At 36.8% G+C, this 22,719-nt stretch overlaps 1 protein-coding gene and 1 pseudogene across 9 annotated transcripts in view; one reads left to right on the top strand and one right to left on the bottom strand.

The window, feature by feature from the left end:
* The window catches only part of TUT4 (terminal uridylyl transferase 4), a 106,381-nt gene that overhangs the window by 17,540 nt on the left and 66,122 nt on the right, over positions 1 to 22,719 (top strand). For all 9 annotated transcript variants that reach the window (XM_074334722.2, XM_019742855.3, XM_019742854.3 and 6 more), the window contains exons 2-3: positions 12,517 to 13,399; positions 20,133 to 20,296. In XM_074334722.2, coding sequence (XP_074190823.1) covers positions 12,610 to 13,399; positions 20,133 to 20,296 — 954 coding nt within the window. In that variant the 5' untranslated portion in view covers positions 12,517 to 12,609. The remainder of the gene's footprint in view (positions 1 to 12,516; positions 13,400 to 20,132; positions 20,297 to 22,719) is intronic.
* On the bottom strand, positions 3,433 to 4,528 carry LOC109453214 (calponin-3 pseudogene; annotated as a pseudogene).

Below are 22,719 nucleotides of genomic sequence, written 5' to 3'. Positions count from 1 at the left end.
TCGGCTGTGGAGGTCCCTTCCATCGGAGGAGCAAGGGGTCCCAGCCCCACACCAGGCTCCCCAGGCCAGGGTTTCAGTGCTAGGGAGAGACGTCCCCATAACTTCTGGTTGTGAAAACCAGCGGAGATTGTGGCTGGGTAAGATGGAGGGCAGCTGCAGCCTCTTTAAGGGCCCACACATGGACTTACTTACTGATAGACTCACTGGCTCCGAGCTCCAGCGCTGGGGCAGCAGCTTGAAGAAAAGCACCAGGGACATATGGAAAGGAACTGAGCTGTCTGGCTCAAGGTAAGGGCTGAAGGGGCAGCTTTCTCTTGGATTGAGAAGCTGGAGGAAGCCATTGTTTCTTTGTTGAGCCCTTCCCTCCCGGTGTGCAGACACAGGTAGCCATCATATTTGATTCTTCATCAACCTGGTTAACACCATTTGTTCATCCTGCCCTGGTGATTTTGAGACGTAGCCCCACCCAACCTTCAGGCACACCCAAGCTGCTTCCAGTGGCTTTTCCCTACAAATGACCTGCCTTGGCTTGTGCTCCAGCCTTTCCTAAAACCTCTCAAAGGTTCACAAAATGCATACAAGCAGCATCTGTCTTTGGTATGTCCTGTATCTCTGGCTGAGCAGCCCTAAGCCCAGCACTAGTGACAGCCAGCCTTGGTTCACGACTTGGCCTTTCGAGGCACCTGCAAGCACAGTGTGGATGGCAGATATCTGTGGATTGCTTTGTGGCTCATGCCAGGTGTGGCCTTGGGCAGGGGTTAGTCTGTGGCTGAACTTGGCCTGCAGCATGTTCAAGTTTCACAGTCCAGGAGGCCCCAGAGCTGGCATGCCCAGTGGCCTGCTTTGGACTGAGCCAGCGCATCACCCGGCCACCTCCAAGTATGATATACCTAAAGGGCAGACTGGGCATGTACCAGAGCCTTGCTAAAGTGAATCCTGCTTTGTAGGGTTAGTCCCTGTACCACACAACTCCACTGTAGTAACAGCCAATCCTTACAACCAACGAGCCCAAGGGTCAGTCCCTCCCATTGACATGCCCACCAGGGCTCAACTGCAACAGGAAGGCACACACAACCCACAAAAGAGACACACCTGGAGCACCCGGCTCTGGTGACCAGGGAGACTGTGCCACTGGGCCCCACAGGACAACTACTACATAAGGGCACTCTACTAAGATCGGGAGACATAGTAGCTCTATTTAATACTCTGTGTTTGTACACAGGGAGGCAGCCAAAATGGGGAGAAAAAGAAACATGTCCCAAATGAAAGAACAGAACAAGCTTTAGGAAAAGAACTAAACAAAATGGAGACAAGCAATCTACCAGATGCAGAGTTCAAAATACTGGTTATAAGGATGCTTAACAGTCTCAGAACTTCAGCACAAAGATGGGAAGCATAAAAATGGAGATAGAAAACATAAAAATGAACCAGTCAGAGATAAACAATACAGTAACTGAAATGAAAATAGATTACATGAAACAGAGAATCAAATCAGCAATTTAAAAGACAAGGTAGCAGAAAACACCCAATCAGAACACCAAAAAACAAACAACAACTCCAAAATGAGGATAGTTTAAGGGACTTCTGGGCCAACATCAGGCATACCAATATTTGCATCATGCGGGTACCAAAAGGAGAAGAGAGAGAGCAAGGAATTGAAAACAATTTGATGAACTAATGACAGAAAACTTCCCTAACCTGGGGAAGGAAATAGACATAGAAGTCGGGAAAGCACAGAGAGTCCCAAAGAAGATGAACCCAAAGAGGCCCACACCAAGACACATCATAATTAAAATGCCAAAGGTTGAAGTCAGACTCTTAAAAGCAGCAAGAGAAAAGTATTAATAGTTACCTACAGGGAGCTCCTGTAAGATTGTGAGCTGATTTCTCAACAGAAGCTGTGCAGACCAGAAAGGATTGGCACAAAATATTCAAACTGATGAAAAGCAAGGACCTACAACAGGATTACTGTAGCTGGCAAAGCTATTATTTAGAGTCAGAGGACAGAAAAGGGCTTCTCAGATAAGAAAAAGTTAAAGGAGTTCATCACCACCAATCCAGTATTGCAAGGAATGTTAGAGGGAGTTCTTTAAGATGAAAAAAGAAAAGATCAGAAATATGAATAATAAAATGGCAATAACTGCAGATCTGTCAACAATTACTTGAAATGTAAATGGATTAAATGCTCCAATCAAGACATAAGGTGGCTGAATGGATAATCAAGCAGGATCCATAGAGATGCTGCCTAAAGAGACTCACTTCTCAGATTGAAAGACACACACAAACTGAAAGTAAAGTGATGGAAAAAGATATTTCATGAAAATGGAAACAAAACAGAACAAAAATGCTGGGGTAGTAACACTTATGCCAAACAAAATAGACTTTAAAACAAAGGCTATAATGAGACAAAGAAGGACCCAGTTATCTCACTTCTGGGTATTTATCCAAAGAAACCCAAAACATTAACACTACTTCGAGGGGATGTATGCTTCTATATGTTCAGTGCAGCATTGTTTACTATGGCCAAGATGTTGAGGCAGTCTGGGTGTCTGTCAATGAATGAATGAATAAAGAAGAGGTGGTATGTATATACAATGGAATATTACTTGGCCATGGAAGGAAATGGGTTCTTGCTATCTGCGGCAGCATGTATAGATGTGGAGGATATTGTGCTGAGTGGAGTATGTCAGACAGAGAAAGATAAATGTCATATGATTTCACTTAATAATCTAAAGAGCAAAATAAACAAATGAAACAGTAACAGACTTATACTATGAACATTTTGATAGTTGCCAGATGGGAGGGGTGGGTGAAAAGGGGGGATTAAGAAGTATAAATTGGTTGTTAACACAGTAGTCATGGGGATGTAGATGTAGCATAAGGAATATAGTCAATAATATTATAATACCTATGTATGGTGTCACTTGGGTACTAGATTTATCAGAGTGGTAGATGGGACGGGAGTTGGACAGTGAAAAAGGTGAAGGGATTAAATACAAATTGGTAGTTACAAAATAGTCACGGGGATGTAATGTAAAGCATAGACAATATAGTCAATACTGTAGTAATTAATAACTATGTATGGTGCCAGGTGGGTACTAGACTAGTTAGGTGGATCATTTCTTAACTCAATATAAATGTCTAACCACTGTGCTGTACACCTGAAATTAAGATGAAGGGGAATAAGAAGTTCAAATTTCCAGGTATAGAACAAGTAATTCTTGGGGATGTAATATACAGCATAGGAAATATAGTCAGTAATATTGTGATAGTGTAGTATGGTGTCAGGTAGTTCCTAGTCTTATCATGGTGATCACTTCTTTGGGTATATAAATGTTGAATAACTATGGTGTACACCTGAAACTAATATTGTATGTTAGCTGTATTCAAATAAGAGTATTTAAGAAAAATACTGAGCTCGTCTCTATGTATCTAATAAACAGTGCCTTGGTCACCATATTGCTAATCTCTGGGGTGGTCATCTTGGTACTCGCTGTGATATTCATCTAGGTATTCTGCCTGATAATCGCTACCATAGAATTCCAACCCATTTGTTCCTTTTCCTTTGCTTCCATTGTGAATGACAGGTTCTGTTGGAGCAGCACAGAATTTGGGATCATATGCTTGCCGCCCGAGCCCATACACTCGTTTCTTTCTGGGAAGCGACTGTTGATATCCATCTGTAGAGACATTGTTGAGGCTGGCTCCTTTGTTAGTGCCCATCTGCAGACTAAGCGTGGTGTGGTCAAAGTTTTGTCAGTTTGCATTTTGGGATCATGAAGATGTCTCTTGGTCCCATAGGCTGTCATTCCTGCCTGGCTGGTGGTGCATTTGGTGGTTTCCATCTGTAAACCATTTACACTTTGGCCAGCTTCTAATTTTCTGTCATCAAAACATCTTGTTTTTCTGCGTACTTTACTCTGATGTCATTGGTTGTATGGAAGCCTTTTGTTTTAGCCAGACCTGCTAGAGCCACCAGTGTAGTCTGAACCTGTGTCATGTTTCCATTCTCAAAAAGATCATTTGCTTCAAATATGTCATGTGGCTTCATCATAAGCCTGAATAGCTTTGATAATGTTGTCAATATTCGCCAACTGAGGACAGTTTAATGAGGACTTGTTGACCTTCTTTACTGTGCCTGGCTGTGGCTCGTTTATGACTTCATAGAGGAGTATGCTGTCTTTTAAGCCCAGCTGAAAATTGGTGCCAGTGCTCATGCCTGTCATTTCTTTTAGCCTGTTGCAAAGATCTTCTGCCTGATGATTATACTTGGAAGCAGTGTTGTTCTTGGCCTACACAGAGAGCCCATAGGAAGGGACCTTATTGAAGAGGGTCATGGTGGTGAGTGGCTGAAGAAGCTGTGCCCAGCTAGGGGGTTCTTGCACTTGGTTTCCTGGCTCCTGGCCCCGAGGACTGGCTGCAGTGCCAGACGCTCACAGCTTGTTTCCCTGGACGGTGGAGGGGCGCGGGCGGTACCTTGGATACCCGGGCAGACTGGGTCCTGCTGAGCCTCCGTTCCATCCTGGAGTCCCACACGCCTGTTAATCTTATTGTGGATCCTTGCTGTATGAGAAGTTGTTTCTTTTGCTGCTTTCAAAATTTTCTCTTTGTCTTTGGTTTTCAACAATTTAACGGTAATGTATCTTGGTATGGATTTCTTTGAGTTTACTCTGCTTGGAGTTCATTGAGCTTCTTGGATTGTATACTTTTGTCTTTCATCAGATTTGGGAAGTTTTCGCATATTATTCATATACCTTTTGTGTCCCCTTTTCTTCTTTCTGAGATTCCTGTTATGCTTATGTTAATATACTTGATAGAGAAGAAAACATACAAATAGGAACTCGGGAAACAATACAGAGAGAGCAGAAAAAAATTTCAGAAAAATTTAGTTTTCTCAGAAATAAGAGATTATAATGATGAGACAAGATCAGAGTGCTACAAAAAAGAATAATCTTAGGTATATAAAAAAGAGAGAGAGTTCTAAAAATGAAAACATGATAGGTTCGCCATGCCCCTCCCCACCAAATGTAAAAGGGTTGGAAGATAAAGTTGAGGAAGTTACCCAAGAAGGAAAAGAACAAAAACATGGAAAATGGAAAGAAAAGGTTTGATAATTGGAGGATGAATGTAGGAGGCCTAAAGTCCAATTAATAAAAGCTATAGAAAAAGAACAGAGAAGATGGAAGAGATTACAGAAGACATAATATAAGAAAAAAATTCCTAGAAGTGAAGGACTTGAGTTAGAAATTAAAAGAGCCAACTGAGTGCCCAGCAAAATGAATGGGTATCTGCACTAAGGCTTATCACTTGGAAATGATAGAACACTGAGGCAAAGAAAATATCCTACAAGTTTCCATAAAGAAAAACACAGTTCAGTAAAAAACATGGAGAATAAGAATGGTGTAATTTTCTCAGTAGTAATGCTAGAAACTAGAAATCCTTGAAACGATACTTGTAAAATTATGAGTGAATGGTTTCTAATCTAGAATTTTAAACCTAACAAAATGTGAAAATAGAATAAAGACATTTCAGACATGCAAAGTCTTACGAAGTTTATCTCCTATTGAGGTTTAAGGGGGCCCAATAAATAGCATTCTCTTTCCCTTCCTGAATTCTGATTCTCTTTCCCTTCCTGAATTCTGAACAAATTGGGAGAGATAAAGGGAGCATATGGTGAGCAGAATGTCATTTTTATTATGGATACGGTTCACTTTGGAGAATGGGGCTTATATTTTCAAGTTGTTTGTTAATACTCAATGCCAGAATTAGGCAGACTTACCCACTCAGGCAGAGGTAGAGCAAACAACTACAGGCCCTGTGTGGAACTTATATACCTGTTAGTATTAAAGTATGAATGAGAGAATAGAATTTTGTTTCCTGGGAACAGCTGGGTGCAAAGAGGAAGGAAAGGGGAAGATGATAAATTTTGCCCAGATCATTTTTCCAAACCCCATTTCCTTAGGAAAGGAATGAATGACAGTGGTGGAAAGAAGTCAGGAATGATATAATGGATGTTCCTCTACATAGAAAGAAATGGCAGAAGTGGGGCATAATTATTTTCAATGCCTATCATGTTCCCTTTCTTAGGAAGCTACTGGAAGATGTGCTTCACCAGAAAAAGGGAGTAAATCATGGAAGAGGAAAATAGAAGAGTCAGCATGAGAGAGTGGATGGAGTTAGTAGGATGATAATGAAAGGAAGTCTTAGGGTGACAACAATGATGAAAGCGTAGTTGTGGTCACAGAGTGCCAGACAAGGAGTGTTCACGGAGAAAACAACAGAAACAAATAGATTACTTGCTGTATTTGAACATATTGAGACAAGATTTACTGTCCTGTCAATGGATTATTGATAGGTATATTAAAAAACTTAAGAAAAATGATTAATTTCAGGTAAAACTGAAAAATATCCCAAAAGGTGTGTTTATAATATATATTCAAAAGGCTAGGCTACTGTGACAAAGAGATCCAGTAATAATATAGTGGCTTACAAAACAGTTTTATCTCTCTTTCATGTGATAGTTGCTAGGTGAGTGGTCACCAGATCCAGATGAGTGTGAGTAATTTGTTCTCTGTGGTCGTTCAGGGGCCCAAGTCCCATTGATGATGTCCAGACAAAAGGCAAGCAGTATGCATTTTACCTGGGCTTGTTAAAAATGTAGAATGTCAGTCTGCACTGCAAACCTATGGAATTGGTATCTGCATTTAGGAACTAGTTGATTCCTATGCACAGAAGTTTGAGACTCACTAGTCTGGATTAGAACATAATTGTTGGCTATATGATTGAAGATGAATGATTGAGAATTTTATCCATTGAGAAGGGGAGAGAGCATGGAGGAGGTAAGAATTTGATCTTAAGGACATACCTAATTTCAGTGAAGATTGGGAAATGTAGTCTAGCCATGTGGCCAGGACAAAGGAGAAAATAAATTTTGATGGACATCTAGGAAACTCTAGTATAGTATTGGACTCCGCCATCAATAATATTGGCATGTCATATTAAAATCATCCTGGGGGGACAGAGGTGGGATGGGAGTGTGTGTGTGTGTGTGTGTGTGTGTGTGTGTGTGTAATTCTTTCTCTAGGGCAAGGGTTTGAGACAGTAAAATCCTTATCTTCCATAGTAGGAAATCAGTAGAGAATATCTAAAGCTAACACAAAATTAGTATCAGCTTAAGCATGTAATCTAGAAATATGAAGATAAGTCTCAGAAGAAACAGCTAAGAGAGTTGAAAGTAGTTGCTTCTGAGAAGAGATTGGTAGTCAGTGAGAGAATACTGTTTGCCTTATAGTACTTTTGACTTTTTGAACTATATAATTATATTTGTTTTATAAAAAGCAAATTGGAAGAAAATCCCTGAGGTCCAAATAGGAAGTAAACACATGAAAAGTATTAAGTGTTAAGTGTTATGAGAAAAGTAAGAGCAAAGTTCATAGAATGAGACATTACTTTTCTGAGCCCAGCCTGGGTGGCAGGTTGGTAGTGGATGGATTAGGGAAGCTTTCTTGGAAGAGAGACATTTTCTAATTATAATATAGACTGTAAGTTATGATGTAATAAACATCTTTTGGATTTATTATATTTTTTAAAAGTGTGAACAAATAAAAATAAAGCTAATTTTGTTCCATTTAAAAAGTTATTAATGCCTACTTTGTGTTAGACACTATAATTGGCACTGAAGATATAATGGTAAGTAAAATCAGCAGTGGATTCTTACCTCTTGGAATTTATAATCTAGTGGGGCCACTGACATGAATCAAATTCTTCATTGTGTGTAAAGTTATGGAGCGTGTGGTTTCCCTTCACTTGTTTCAGAACCACTCCTTAGAGCAGTGATTCTTCAAACGTAGTCCTCAGTCTGGCTACCTGGGCATCACCTGGGTGGGAACTTGTTAGAAATGCAAATTCTCAGGCCCTCATCTCAGACCTACTGAATAAAACTCTGGGAATGGGACCCTCTAGGTGATTCTAATGAATGCTAAAATTTGAGAACCATTGCCTTAAAGATAATATTTTAAGCTTGGTTTATTACTGCTAGTAGTATTTCAATGTTAAAAATAACCAACTGCATATGCCAGGTTATATAATCGTTAAGCATTTAATGACTTCTAAGTGTTTAATAATGTATTTAGAATTTATTAAGCACATACCATGTATAGTAATTCAGGCTCTGGAGTCCTAGTTTATATGGACTTCTTTTGCTTAGCAAGCTTTTTTCCTGTAGGAGAGCATTGTTTACAAATGCTGTGTCTTTTTTTTAATTGAGGTAATATTGACATATTTCAAGTATACAACATAATGAGTCAATATTTGTGCATATTGTGAAGTCATCACCACAGTAAGTCTAGTTAGCATCGTACAAACGCTGTTGTGTTTATGGAGCCTGAGAGGTCCCCGGTAATTTTCTATAACTTGTAAAATGATCAGAACCGTATAAATTAACATTACTGTTTTGAGATTTGCATAGAAGCGTAATATTTTAGTTGGAGTAGACTCTAAAGAGAGCCTGCTTCAGCCACTTATTTTATAGTTTAGAAATCTGTGACTCAAGAGAGGGTCAGAATCATCTTGTTTAGTCACTCAGTAGCTGGTGGGCCTCAGTGGTTGGAGGCCTTAGCTGATTATGTTTCTTCACCCTCCCCCCCTCCCTCCTTCCCTCTTTCCCTCCTTCCCTCCTTCCCTCCTTCCCTCCTTCCCTCCTTCCCTCCTTCCCTCCTTCCCTCCTTCCCTCCTTCCCTCCTTCCTTCCTTTCTTTGGAAGCTTCTAATAGCTTTCTGCAATTATGCCTTACAGTAGTTTCCCTGTCTGTCCCATGGAAGGGTTACTTCTCTATCAGTTATGGAACAGTTCTTTAAGGCAAACTTTCATTTTTTTTAAAGATTTTATTGGGGAAGGGGAACAGGACTTTATTGGTGAACAGTGTGTACTTCCAGGACTTTTTCCAAGTCAAGTTGTTGTCCTTTTAGTCTTAGTTGTAGAGGGTGCAGCTCAGTTCCAGGGCCAGTTGCCGTTGCTAGTTGCTAGTTGCAGGCGGCGCAGCCCACCATCCCTTACGGGAGTCAAACTGGCAGCCTTGTGGTTGAGAGGATGCGCTCCAACCAACTGAGCCATCCGGGAGCTCAGCGGCAGCTCAGCTCAAGGTGCCTTGTTCAATCTTAGTTGCAGGGGGCGGAGCTCACCATCCCTTGTGGTTGAGAGCCTACTGGCCCATGTGGGAATCGAACCGGCAACCTTCGGAGTTAGGAGCACAGAGTGCCAACTGCCTGAGCCACCGAGCCGACCCCCCAAACTTCCTTAAGTAGTGTATCCAAACAACTTTTTTAAGTCTGAGGACCCAGAACTTGTAGGCCAATCTGCCAATTGAATGATGAATAATTATAAAAAGGCGTCAAAAACTTCTCTTGAAACAATTGCAATATTTGCTAAATGCTTTAATTTGCAGCAGGAAAAGACTGATGTGAGCATCAGACCAAGAGTAGATATTCTTTTAATTGCTGGTGATTTTGAATGCCTACTAAGTCCCTTGCATTTTGATAGGCATTGTAAGAATTCAAAGGCCTGCCTGGTGGCTCAGGCTGTTGGAGCTCCATGCTCATAACTCCGAAGGCTGCCAGTTCGATTCCCACATGGGCCAGTGGGCTCTCAACCATAAGGTTGCCGGTTCAACTCCTTGAGTCCCACAAGGAATGGTGGGCTGCACCCCCTGCAACTAAGATTGAACACAACACCTTGCGCTGAGCGGCCGCTGAGCTCCCGGATGGCTCAGCTGGTTGGAGTGCGGGTTCTCAACCACAAGGAAAAGAAAAAAGAAAAAAAGAATTCAAGGAAGATAAAAGACATGATTAGAATTAGAAGTAGGAAATGGACTGATATATTAATGATTTATTTAAAAATGAAATCGAATACGTTTTTAAATGCTATTGTTTTCTATATTCAAACACTTTTAAAGAAATTCATTAAAAATTCTTTGTATTTTCTTGATAACAACTAGTTATTTAAGGTTAGAATCTCATTTGATACCCATTTATCACATTCTAAAAATATAACCAGGAACTGAAAAGTAGGTCTGACATTTTAATTTGGTTCAACTAATTTTGCTATGAGTGTGCACTGGAAAGCAGTGAATCTTATTTTCAAAGTCCTGCCTCTTCAGAGAAAATTTCATTTCTAGGAATTACAACCGTTTTTGGGAAATTTTTATACTGTTGATAACTTAAAAGTTAAAAGTGGCATTATTTTGCTATAAAATTGCCGCTTTTTTTTTTGAGGCAATCGGACATTTGCTACCCTATAAGAAAAGATGGGGTAGATTAGAAAATAAATGTAGTTTGTTTTTTCATAACACATTATTCCTATTAAAAATTTAAATGTACTTTTAGTTATATGAAACAATTACTCCCTTAAAATGAGACCTGGCAATTTTCTGAGTCTTGAACTCCTCACTAGCATATATGTATCTTAATTAAGTACACTGATTTTTAAAAATCTTTGTAGCTTTTATTTATATATACAAACTTGATTTACAGTTTTTTATTGAGTGTAAGAATGTGTCTACAAAGTTTTATAAACAGAATTTTGGATCAGCGTTGCTGTAAGTCTTTATTAATGGCCTTTGTCAGTTAAATAACATCTATAAAATTATTAAGGAGTCATTATTGTAGAATAGTATTAGAAAATTTAAAATATTTAGGTTACTGGATTAGGTAAACTAATCTTTTAGAAATAGAACCCATTTTTATTTTTTAAATTAGGAACCTGCTGCAGTTTCTTCAAAAAATTTAGAGATAGTCATATTATTTGACAACTGTCTGACAGTTATATAAAACACCTTATCAGAAATAATGAAAGAAGGCTGTACTAATTAAATAAATTCAAATATCTGAACACCTGGATATTTATTAGATAAAAGCGCTGGAATATTATTTTACTAGAAAATAATGTTAGTCAAAAAAGAAATTAATGGTGAAAATGTAGTTTGGTTTGGGCTTAAATTTTAGTAATCATAATTTCTTAAAATATTACTGAATTTAGAAAAAAGTACCTAATAAGTTGTGGTTTTTTCAAAAAAATAAAAGACAATATTAATCTGGACAGAGATCAAGACAGACTGTAGAAAACTGTATTACAAATAGGAATTATAAAAGCTAGGTCCAAGTTCTGTAAGATGTTTCAGTGTAACTAGGTAAGTATAATTGATTTTTTTTTTTTAAATATGCTTTGGCATAAACACAAGACAGTTGGGAGTAAATGACTGGTAGTCTGAGCTTTTTATTTTAGGTAATGTTTTTGTGTTTATATTATGTATAGTTATATGAGTAGAGGTGTTTGACTGCCCAAATTTGTAATTTAATAAATTAACCAGGTAAAATCAAAGGTGCTACACGTGCAGTTTGTTTTTGCTGAGTAGGTTTTATTTATATTATCTTTGTTTAGAGGCATAGGTCTGAATTTAAGACATCCAGGGCAAAGTGAACAGCAAAAATTCCTGATTTCCATGTACTGTATTATATAAAGCATTTCTAACATTGAAATAATTTAACAAAATACAGTATTTTCATTTATTTATAATTTCTGCTCTCTGGTAAATACAAAATTGTTCCTATTATATTTTAGAACAAAATGAGTTCTGACTGATTTTAGTATTCTTACTATCATCTTTTTAACTTTTTTTTTTTAGAGCAGTTTTAGTTTCACAGCAAAATTGAGCAGAAAGTACAGTGTCCCTATACTCCCTTTCCCCCAAACAGGCATAGCCTCTCCCACTATCAACATCTATGCACCAGAGTGAATGGTACCTTTGTTACAGTCATGAGCCTACACTGACATCACCCAAAGTTCATAGTTTACATTAGGTGTCACTCTTAGTGGTATACATGCTATGCATTTTGATAAATGTATGACATGTATCCATCATTATAATACCATAAAATTTTACTATCACTTTTTAACTCTGGATTCCTATTGGTTTTTAAATTTTTCTTACTTCAGAAGAATTTACTAAACTACTTTATACTTCAGAGATGGAGAGAGTCTTGACATTGTGTCTCCATGTTTAGAGTTAACTTTGAAGTAGGTTAGTGGTATAAATAGGTACTGTTTAGTAGGAAAGTCCTATGGTTAGGATTTTACCACTTAGGCTCTATAAACTGATTTCCTATGTTGCATATAGATTGGAATTGTTGTGTTTTCTTTGTTCCATTTCCTTTTTGTGTTAATTGCGGTACATCACAATTATTTCCCTTTTAGTTGAAATTCTTATTGAGTAATGGAAAACGTTTTACTTCTAAAATTCCCTTGTATTGCCATAATTACATTAGAACCTTCTTTATGAGCATTTGGCTATTTACTAAGTGGGTTTTAATTCTTTTTCAAAGTTTTCAGAGTTTAAACATTTTTTTTTTATTATTTCTTTAGTTTTGAGAACACAGTTTGAAAGTTTTCTCATGTCTCACTAATATTTAAAAAATGGCTTTTGCATTTTAAATAACAGATTTTTTTTTTTTTTAAATTCAATAGTTTGCTTGCCTAAACTGGATTTGAAGCAATTCAAACTACTGGAGATCTGCCAATTTACAGTAACACAATTGGAAAGAAGCAGGTTTTCAAATAATGGAAGAGTCTAAGACCTCTAAAAATGAAAATCATGAACCAAAGAAGAATGCTTGGGCTCTTTCTGAAGAAAGCAAAACAGTTAAAGTTATAACTAATCAAACTTTGAAAGCCAGAAATGAGAAATCCATAAAAGAAATTGGGACCAGCTCTCCAAATAGGAATAGTAATAAAAAAAATAAGCAAAATGATATTTGTATAGACAAAACAGAAGTTAAATCATGTAAGGTAAATGCTGCCAACGTTCCAGGTCCGAAAGATTTGGGGTTAGTCCTTCGAGATCCAAGTTACTGCAAAGCAAAAAAGTCACCTAATTCACCGGTGAGAGCAGAGAAAGTACCTGTTTCACAGGTAAAAGTAGAAAAGGCATCCAGTTTACAGGCAAAAGCAGAAAAATCACCAAAGTCACCTAATTCACCAGTGAAAACAGAAAAGGCACCCACTTCACCGGCAATGGTAGCAGAAAAGGTACTTGGTTCCCAGAAGAAATCAGAAAAAGCACCCAGTTCTCAGATGAGATCAGTAAAGGTTCTCAGTTCACCAGCAGAAGCAGAGAAGGTGCCCAGTTTACGGTTGAAAGAAAACATGAGACAGACGGAATTACAGCACATTGGAAAGAAAATTTCAAGTTCCTTTACTTCTCTGGACAAAGTGAATATTGATATTGTAGAGGGAGGAAAATCTGCTCTGGAAAACGCTCCAGGATCTCAGAAGCAACAAACATGTACAGATAATACTGGTGATTCTGATGATAGTACTTCAGGAGTTGAAGACACCTCGGATGATTTGAGTAAGTACAGATTAGATTATTGTGCAAGTCACGTTTTTTGGAGGGATTTTCCTCTACTAATGTTCTTTAGATTGTCCCGATTGATTTTTAACTACTTTAATTATAAAAAGGACATTAATAACATGGCTTTTAAAGCTAAAAAAGAACCTTTACATTTATTATGGTAGGTAAAAAGCCTGAGCAAATATAAATTTAGTGGCTCCTATAGTCAGTATTTTATCTCCCTCCCTCCCTCCCTCCCTCCCTCCCTCCCTCCCTCCCTCCCTCCCTCCCTCCCTCCCTCCTCCCTCCCTCCCTCTCTTTCTTTCTTTCATTTTTTAAATGGTCCTGCTAACATATTGCTCATTTATTCACCGAACATGTATGTATTGAGTTCCTATTATATGTCAAGCATGTGTTTACAATGGAAAAACAAAAAAACCCCCACAGCCCCAGACCTCAAGGAAGCTTCTAGTTAGATGGGGATGATACAGATCAAGTAGTGATTTAGTTCAGTGCCCAAAACTTGAGTTGAGAATGTAAATGATTTAATTGAGGGCTTTAGACTTTGGGTTGAGAAAACGCATGCATGATATCAATGTGAGACTACAAGTGTGTTTCAGATTCAGTGTGACTAAACAGGGAACTGAGGGGGAAAGTGGCAAAAGATTCAGCTGAAAAGTACACAAGAATTGGAGAATAAAAGGCCTTTTAGGACATTATAGACAGTTTGGACTTTATTATGAGTGTTTTGAGAAGCCATTGACAAGTTTTAAGCAAAGTTAGTGCTATGATCATATATATGTATGTATGTTTATATATTTGGCTACAGTGTAGCAAGTTCTTTGACAGGAACAAGACTGGAAGCAGTGTTTCTTCTGGGATTTTGATCTGAGCTTTAATTAATTATTTATAAATATTATCCATGTCTTTTGAGGACTTTAATTCTGATTTTATTTAAACTAATGATTTTCCCCCTCAGCAGTCTTTTTTCTTAATGTTTCTGTGACTAGAAGAATAAAGCCTTTCCTTGATGTGTAGACCAAAAAAAAAAAAAAGAAGCTATTTCTAAATCATTATTTATCATACTTTGAGAAACACTGGTAAAGAGTTCAGAAATAGCTTCTTTTTATTTATGGTGGTACCCAGATGATGATATATTGACCAACCATTCAAAAAAATTTAATAGAGGTATTTTTAGTTGTGTAAGAAAAATGACAACTTCATAATTTTATAGATAAGGCTTAGGAAAAGTCCAAAAAAAGTAATTTACAGCCAGTATCAAGTAAATAATAGTACCGGTAAAGTTTTGCTATGGCAGATCTAAACATGATAGTACATGAATGATTGAAGTTGGCAAATAACTGGTGCATAATAAGATCACTTACAAGGGTCTGATCATTTGAATTAGTGAAAAATCTGGTTTAAAGATTATATATTTTTAAAGGCAACAAAACAAATGAGGTGACAGAGAGATAGCGAAGAGTGTAGGCTCTGGAGTAAAATCACACAGGTTTTGAATCCTGTCTTCCCTACTTAGTAACTTTGTAATTTGCATAAATTGCTTATCTTTTAAAATATTTCTCAGTTTCCTCATTTTTAGAAAAGTAGACATGTTGCTGCCTGTGTTGTGAAGGTTAAGTCCAACAGAGAGTTTTATGTAGTGCCTGACATAATAGGCATACGGTGGTAATGAGTATCCTTTATTATTATTTCTCCAATTAAATGCAGTTCCGTTATTTGTTAACACGGAGAACAAACTGAACTACTTAAAGAAGTTAGTAGACCAAGAAGAGGTCCTTTTGGGAGACTTGGTTTAACAAATTAATAAGAATGATTTATAGTACTGCATAAAAATCATATTTCATAAATAAGTGCTTCTCATGTTTTAAAGAATTCTCTTTAATATGTATAATGTCTGCCTTGAAGTCATATTCATATATAATTGTTTACCACTTTTTTATCATAAAAAAACCAAATTAATTTTTGAATTATTTCTCATTAGATTGCTCCTTTGTAAATCAAATCAAGTCAAACCAAACCTTTATATCTGGATTGTGACCTATTTGGACTTAATAGGCTGTATAGAAATTTGATTAATCTGAGGCCCACCTGAGATTAGTGGACTAATCTCTGTTAGGCCCATCTTTAGCTCCCACCTAGCATTTTTACCATTTTTCCAGTTTTTCTTTCGCCATTCGTTTATTCAGTAAATATTTTTTGGGGTGTCTGCTATGTGCCAGGTACTGATTCAGTCACTAGGAATATAGCAGTGAACCAAACAGCACTGCTCTTGAGTTAATATTCTATTGGGAGGAGACAGACACAACCATAGTAAATAACAAAAGTATACAATAAATTAGATAGTGATAGATCTTATGAGAAAAATAAAATAGGAAAGGTCATAGGGAATGGATGCTACTGTATCTGGTGGTGGTGTTTCAAATTTAAATTGTCACTGAGAAGGTGACAGAAAAGCCAATACTTGAAGGAAAGAGGTGAGAGTGAGCCTGGTGAATATCTGAGGAGAGAGTATTCTAGATCTGGCTTCTCAAACTTGAACGTGCATATGAATCCTCTGGGATTCATATTAAAATGCAGATTCTTGGGCTCTATTCCCAGAGGTTTTTGATTTAGAAAGCCTAGACTAGGGCCTGAGATACTAAATGTCGAACAAACTCCTAGTGAGGTTGATGTTGTTTGTCAGGATCATGCTTTTGAGCAGCATAACCTAGCTTATCTCCTTACTTTCACTTACACCATCCTTCATTGTGTTTTTAGTAGCAGCTGGAATGATCCCGTTAAAATTATTCAGATCATGTTACTATTGTTCAAAATGTTTCAGTGATTTCCCATACATCAGAGTAAAAGCTAGTGGTGTCCCTGTAGTGACTTAGAGGGCTCTACATCATCTGTGGCACTCCTCCACTTCTCTGCCCTTATTCATCTATTTCTTACCCTTTCTCTCTCTGCTCCAACTGCGTGTTTCTTTGCAGTTCCTCAGATGTGAACATAAATGTCCACCTGATGGCCTTCACATTTACCTTTTCCTCTGCCTGGAGCACTCTTCTCCCAGATGTCCATATGGCTAGCTAGCTCTCTTATCTCCTTTACCTTCTCAGTGAGGCTTTTGCCAGGTCACTTATCTAAACCATACAACCCTCGCCTCCATCTCTGACACTCCTTATTCCTTTTACCTGTTTAATTTTTCTCTGTAGTCCTTATTAACATATTTTTAATTTTTTGATTTACCTTTTTATGTAATGGTTTTGTTGAGGTATTTTTCACTGCCATAAAATTGATCTTTTAAAAATATACAATTTAGTGGCTTTTTAGTATATTCATAAAGTCATGTAGACATTGCCACTGTTTCATTCCTGAACATTTTTATTACCCCCCCAAGAGAAACTCCACATTCATTAGCAATTACTGATCATTACCCTCTGCTCCTATCCACTGCCAACCACTAATCTATATTCTCTCTATATAGATTTGCCTATTTTACATAGACTCATACAATATGAGGCCTTTACGTAATGATTTTTTTATTTAGCATAATCTTTTCAAGGTTCATCCATGTTGTGGCATGTATCAATACATTACTCCTTTTTATTGCTGAATAATAGTCCATTGTATGGCTATATAACATTTTGTTTATCCTTTCATCAGTTGATAGATACTTGAATTGTTTCCATCTTTTGGCTATTATGAATAATGCTGCTGTGAACATTTGTTTAAAAGTTTTTGTGTGGATGTATGTTTTCATTTCTCCTTGATATATTTTCGTGTGGAATTGATGAGTTATATGGTAACGCTGTGTAACTTTTTTTGGTGGTGTAATACATACAAAATTTACCATTTTACCCATTTTAAAGGTGCAATTCAATGGCACTAAGTACATTTACAGTGTACTACAACCATTACCACTACGTAATTGCAGAATTTTTTCATCACTCCAAAAGGAAACCCTGTATCCCATTAAGAGTCATTTCCCATTCTCTCCCCCACCCAGCCTCAGACAACCACTAATAGGCTTTCTGTTTCTATGTATTTTCCTCTTCTAGATATTTTACAGAAATGGAATCATACACTATGTGTTTTTTTGTGTCTGGCTTCCTACATTAAACGTCACGTTTTCAAGATTCATTCATGTGGCTTATATCAGTACTTGCCTTTTTAAGGCTGATGCTATAGACTGAATTTTGTCCCCTCAAAATTCCTATATTGAAGCTGTAACTCCCAATGTGATTGTATCTGGAGCTAGCTTTTAGGAGGTAGTTAAGAATAAATGACATAAGGATGGGTCCTAATCCAATAGGATTGGAGGCCTTTTAAGAAAAGAAAGATCTTTCTTGGTGCGTGCACCGAGGAAAGGCCACGTGAAGACACAGTGAGAAGGCGGCTGTCTACAATCCAAGGAGAGAGCTCTCATCAGACACCAACCCTGCTGGCACCTTGATCTTGGACTTGCCTGCCTCCAGAACTGTGAGAAAACAGTTCTGTTGTTTAAGCCACCTAATCTATGGTATTTTGTTATGGCAGCCTGAGCTGACTAAGACAGTTGAATAATATTCCAGTATATGAATATGTCACATTTGTTTATCCATATATTCAGTGATGGACATTTGGGTCGTTTTCACCTTTGACTTTTGTGAATAGTGTTGATATGAACATTCATGTACAGGTTTTTGTTTGAATACCTGTTTTCAACTCTTGTTTTATGAGAGTATTAACATCTCAAGAAACTAGTGTTCTGTGGGAAAAAGTTTGGGAAATTCTGCCTGATTAATTTTGATGTTGATTTCAGAAAATTAAATAATTTCATTTATTTTTGACTTTTAAAGAAAGATATATAGATTTCTCTAATTCTTCAGATTTGCAGAAATGATAATTTTGCAGGATTTTCTGATGTTAGTTGTTGTGTAATGCAGGTCAAGTTAGTTGTACATATAGAAAAGGGAATGTTAGACTATTATATTGCCTTGCTACCACGCTTTTTCATGAAATGTGGAACAGAAACTAGGATTTCACCTTTTCTTTTACATTTCCATCATAAAATTGTTATTAACAAACTAAATTATTTTTTCAAGTATTAGGACACAGGTGCAAATTGCTCATGGTGCATCGTTCTTCCCTGACAATTTAAGAAACGCTTAGCTAACCTAGTGATACTTATAATGTTTGAATCCCCCTTTTTTTTTTTTTTTTTGAAAGGAGAGCACAGCTCACAGTGGGCCATGTGGGGATCGAACCGGCAACCTTGGTGTAACTAGCACCACGCTCTAACCAACTGAGCTAACCGGCTGCCCCTGAATCCTTTTTTAATATCTTTATATAAGAGTTTGCCTTCTTATTCTGTACACTTGTGGTAGGAGACACCTCCAGAGGCACACTATTTCTTCTTTTTTCAGAAAATTAGTACTATCAAAAAGTAGAATTGACTGTCAGGGTTCTTGTAGATAGCAGGTAGTGGGGCTTTTGAAAGCAGAGTGGAGAGATTTGTTGATTATCTATGAGAATTTACCTTTATAAGTCCTTTTAGATATATTCAAATTTATTTATTCAACACGTTTTTTATTGTTTCATATCTGGTCTAGGCATTGTTTTAAAATCTGAAGGTACAAAGTTAAATAAGACATAGTTATTGGCATCAAGGAATTCATCATCTAATGTAGAAGATGGATAAATGAATATAAATTATATTACTATGCAAATGTGAGATAATAGAGGTACCATTATAGAATATAAAGAATATCGTCTGTCTTCTGCAACATGACACTTAAGCTGAATTTTACATGTAAACATTATTATTAGGTTGGTGCAAAAGTAATTGCGGTTTAAAAGGTTAAAAATAATTACAAAAACCGCAATTACTTTTGCACCAACCTAATAGTTGAAGTGGGGAGGACCTTGATGGTGGAGGGATCAGCATATGTAAAGGCATTGAGACTTGAAGTAGCAGTGATCCATTCTAGCACATTGGGTATGAATGAAGTGAAAAGTATTAGAGCAGAATATAAGTTTATAGATACGTATAATATGCTAGAGAGTTTAAACTTTATTCGAACTCTTTGAAAGCCTTTTAAGTATTTTAAGCAAGGGAATAATATGACTCAGTTTGTATTTAAAAAAATCACACTGGTGGTGGAACCTACTGCATGCCAGGTACATATTGCTAGGTGTTGAAAATGCAAAGATGAAAGCACATTGTCTATTCCGAAAGCACATTGTCTATTCCTTAAAGACATTACAGTCTAGTCAGGAGGCAGAGTAGCAAAGAAAAATTACTGATGTGGTGGAGATATCCATGAATTCGGTGAAAGCAAAGAAGAAGGAGCCTGGTATGGGTTTGTGGTCTGGAGTGCGTATGTTCTTTTAGCTGCTGGTGTATAGTGATAAAGTCACTAAATGGACTTTTGTTCAGGGACTAAGAGCTTTTTATCATATTTACTCCAGAGATTCTACAAGATGGTTATGTTAGCCTTGTGTAGTGAATGTCAGTTATATTTGTCTCTTTTGATAGGTAGCTTGAAAGAACAAGATAGGCGGTTGACCCATGAAGTAGATTTTTCTTTGTGAATTTTGGTATCATGTATATCTCTTACTTACATTTTACATAGTATACCAACTTGTACAACCAAGAAAGAATATTTTTTCTGTGTGTGTATAAATTGAATGTCTGTTTTCCATTAATTTTTTTGTTTTGATTTACTAGTTCTGATGATGGTAACTAAGTGATTGCTTCCTTTTCTAGGTAAAATGAAGAATGATGACTGTAATAAAGAAAATTCTTCAGAGATGGACTATTTAGAAAATGCCACTGTGATAGATGAATCTACATTGACACCTGAGCAGAGGCTAGGCTTGAAACAAGCAGAAGAACGCTTAGAAAGAGATCACATCTTTCGACTTGAAAAAGTATACTATATTGTTTTAGTTATTTGGAGGAAGATGGTGTGTTTCATAACTTTTCTTTCCCAAGTATAGCTTTTTATTTTTCTTCTTTTCCTAAGACAGAGATAGCATTCATCTTTCCTTACTTTTCTCTTTCCTTCTTCTCTCGTTTTTTTCCCTTCCCTCCCTTTGTTCTGCAAGTTCTTACATATGTGAGTCTGACTTCATTCATTCCAGAGGTTCACAAACTATGCCCTACCCTCTTATTTTTGTTTTGTTTTTTTAAATTACGGTAAAATACACCTAGCCCCTTGTCTTTGTAAACAAAGCTTTATTGTAACACAGCCATGCCCATTTGTTTACATATTGTCTATGGCTGCTCTTATGCTACCATGTTAAGTAGTTGCTATAAGGAATATGTGGTCCGCAGAGCATAAAATATCTAATGTTTACCAAAACATAAAATATTTACTGAAATACTACTTTGTTCTGTTATGGGAGAAGTTTGCTGACTCTTGATTTATTTACTTATCAAATAGATCTTGAGAGCTTGTGTTCCAGGTAATGTGCTAGGCACTGGGAATATATTGGTGAGAATAGCAGTTTCTGCCCATTAGAAGGTAACAGTCCATTTAGAGTGACAGAAATAAAATAGAAAATATTCCATGATGTCCTGGACTTCTTCCTTTCCCCTTGCTTTTTTCTCTTCCCCTTTCCTCTTTTTTCTCCCATATTTACATCTAATGTGTATTAGGAACAGTTCTAGTCATTGGTATCTTGTTTCTGAGTACTAATTAATTTCTTAACCTAGAAATACACATTCCTAGCCTTAACAGTAAAAACAACTGCTACGTATTGAAGGAAAGAATCATAAATTAATCTGTTCACAAATAGATACTTGAGATACTTGTGAGTATGCATATAATAGGTCATCATTCTTGATTAAATAATAAAGGAAAGAAAGAAATGGTCTGCTTTTATATAGTTTAGGAAAATGAGGTCATAACTAAATTGAAGAAGGCAATCCTGGGTTATGAATAGAATTTATGGCAGAGTAGGCACCCTATGAAAATAGAAAGGAATATCAAGGAGTAGAGACCCTTAATGTAGGAGAGTTGGTTATGCAGCTAGCTTCACAATATCCTCGTTAGAAGTCTTTTTTGCAGTTTGCTATTTTACTTAGTTTTATCTTTCCTCTCACTTTTTCTTTCTTAAGCCTGGAATTAGTAGCTATTCTGGATCTGTGCATTGTCAAGATATTAATAAATTCATATTAATCTGTTAAAATATTATTAAAAGATTAATAAATACTGAGTGCTTTCATGTGCCAGGATCTGGTGATAAAAAGTTGAATTGGGGTATGTGTGGCATTTTTAAAAACATGGTACTGCTCTTCTAGGAGTTTACTAATTGGAGAAAGATGTGTAAGCAAATAATATTAATAATAGTAATAATACTGTTTGAAAATGGGATCTTGGACAAAACAGTGACCAACTTGAGTTAGGTATGGAGGCATAAAATTGAGGAATGCTTTATAAGGAGGTGACATTGGATCTGAGTCTGAAGGAGTGGTTAGGAGTTGCCCAGATGTGTTGGGGAAGGGTGGTGGTAAATTACATGGGATTTCTAAAGGAAATGTGAAAAATGTCTTTTCAAACAAAATAAGCAAGGGTTTGGATGGGAAGATATGTAGGGTATGAAGTGGAAAAGGTTAATTTTTGGGAGAAGGAAAAAGTTGGGGTAGAATGGATGTTTGATGGTAGTAAGAAAGAGTGACCCAAGGTGAAAGAAAAGCTTGGAAGCATGGAAAACATTTCATGGGTTGTTGAATTTAGATAGCAATGATGTAAAATCAGCATAGATGTCTATAATAATTTTTCTTTCTGACACCTCTATTTCTTATGATCTCCAAAACCTCTTGTTTAACACTGTACCAACTTTAGACACTCACTAAGAATATTCTTACTAACTTGTTTTTTTATTTCATCAGGTTCTTTGGTTCACAGTGTATACCCATAGATTGTCTAATTGAGAAGTAAAGATGTAGATTTTTTACGCTGTACCAAAGAAGGAATAAATCTAAATAATTAGATCAAAAGGGTAACCTTCCCTATAGTAAGCATTAAATATTGACTAGGAGTGTTGAATACTTAGAATTTCCATGCCCAGAAATCTTTATTCTACCTGGTCTGCAGAAACTTTAAAGAAGGTTTATTAGTGTGTTTGTTTAATGGCAAAATAAAATACTATAACTATAATAATTTTAAAACATTTTTCATTTGTCTCCTGTGAAACTTGAAGATTAATGATGGTGAGAACATTTCTGTCTTATTTGCTATTGTGCCTCATACAGTACTTTGCGCATACCGTGTTTCCCCGAAAATAAGACCTAGCCGGACCATCAGCTCTAATGTGTCTCTTGGAGCAAAAATTAATATAAGACCCGC

Source organism: Rhinolophus sinicus, chromosome 14 (assembly GCF_057876585.1).
Source record: "Rhinolophus sinicus isolate RSI-liver-muscle chromosome 14, RSI-T2T, whole genome shotgun sequence".
NCBI lineage: Eukaryota > Metazoa > Chordata > Mammalia > Chiroptera > Rhinolophidae > Rhinolophus > Rhinolophus sinicus.
Note: the sequence above shows the minus strand (reverse complement) of the source record. Positions and strands in the feature narration are given on the sequence as shown.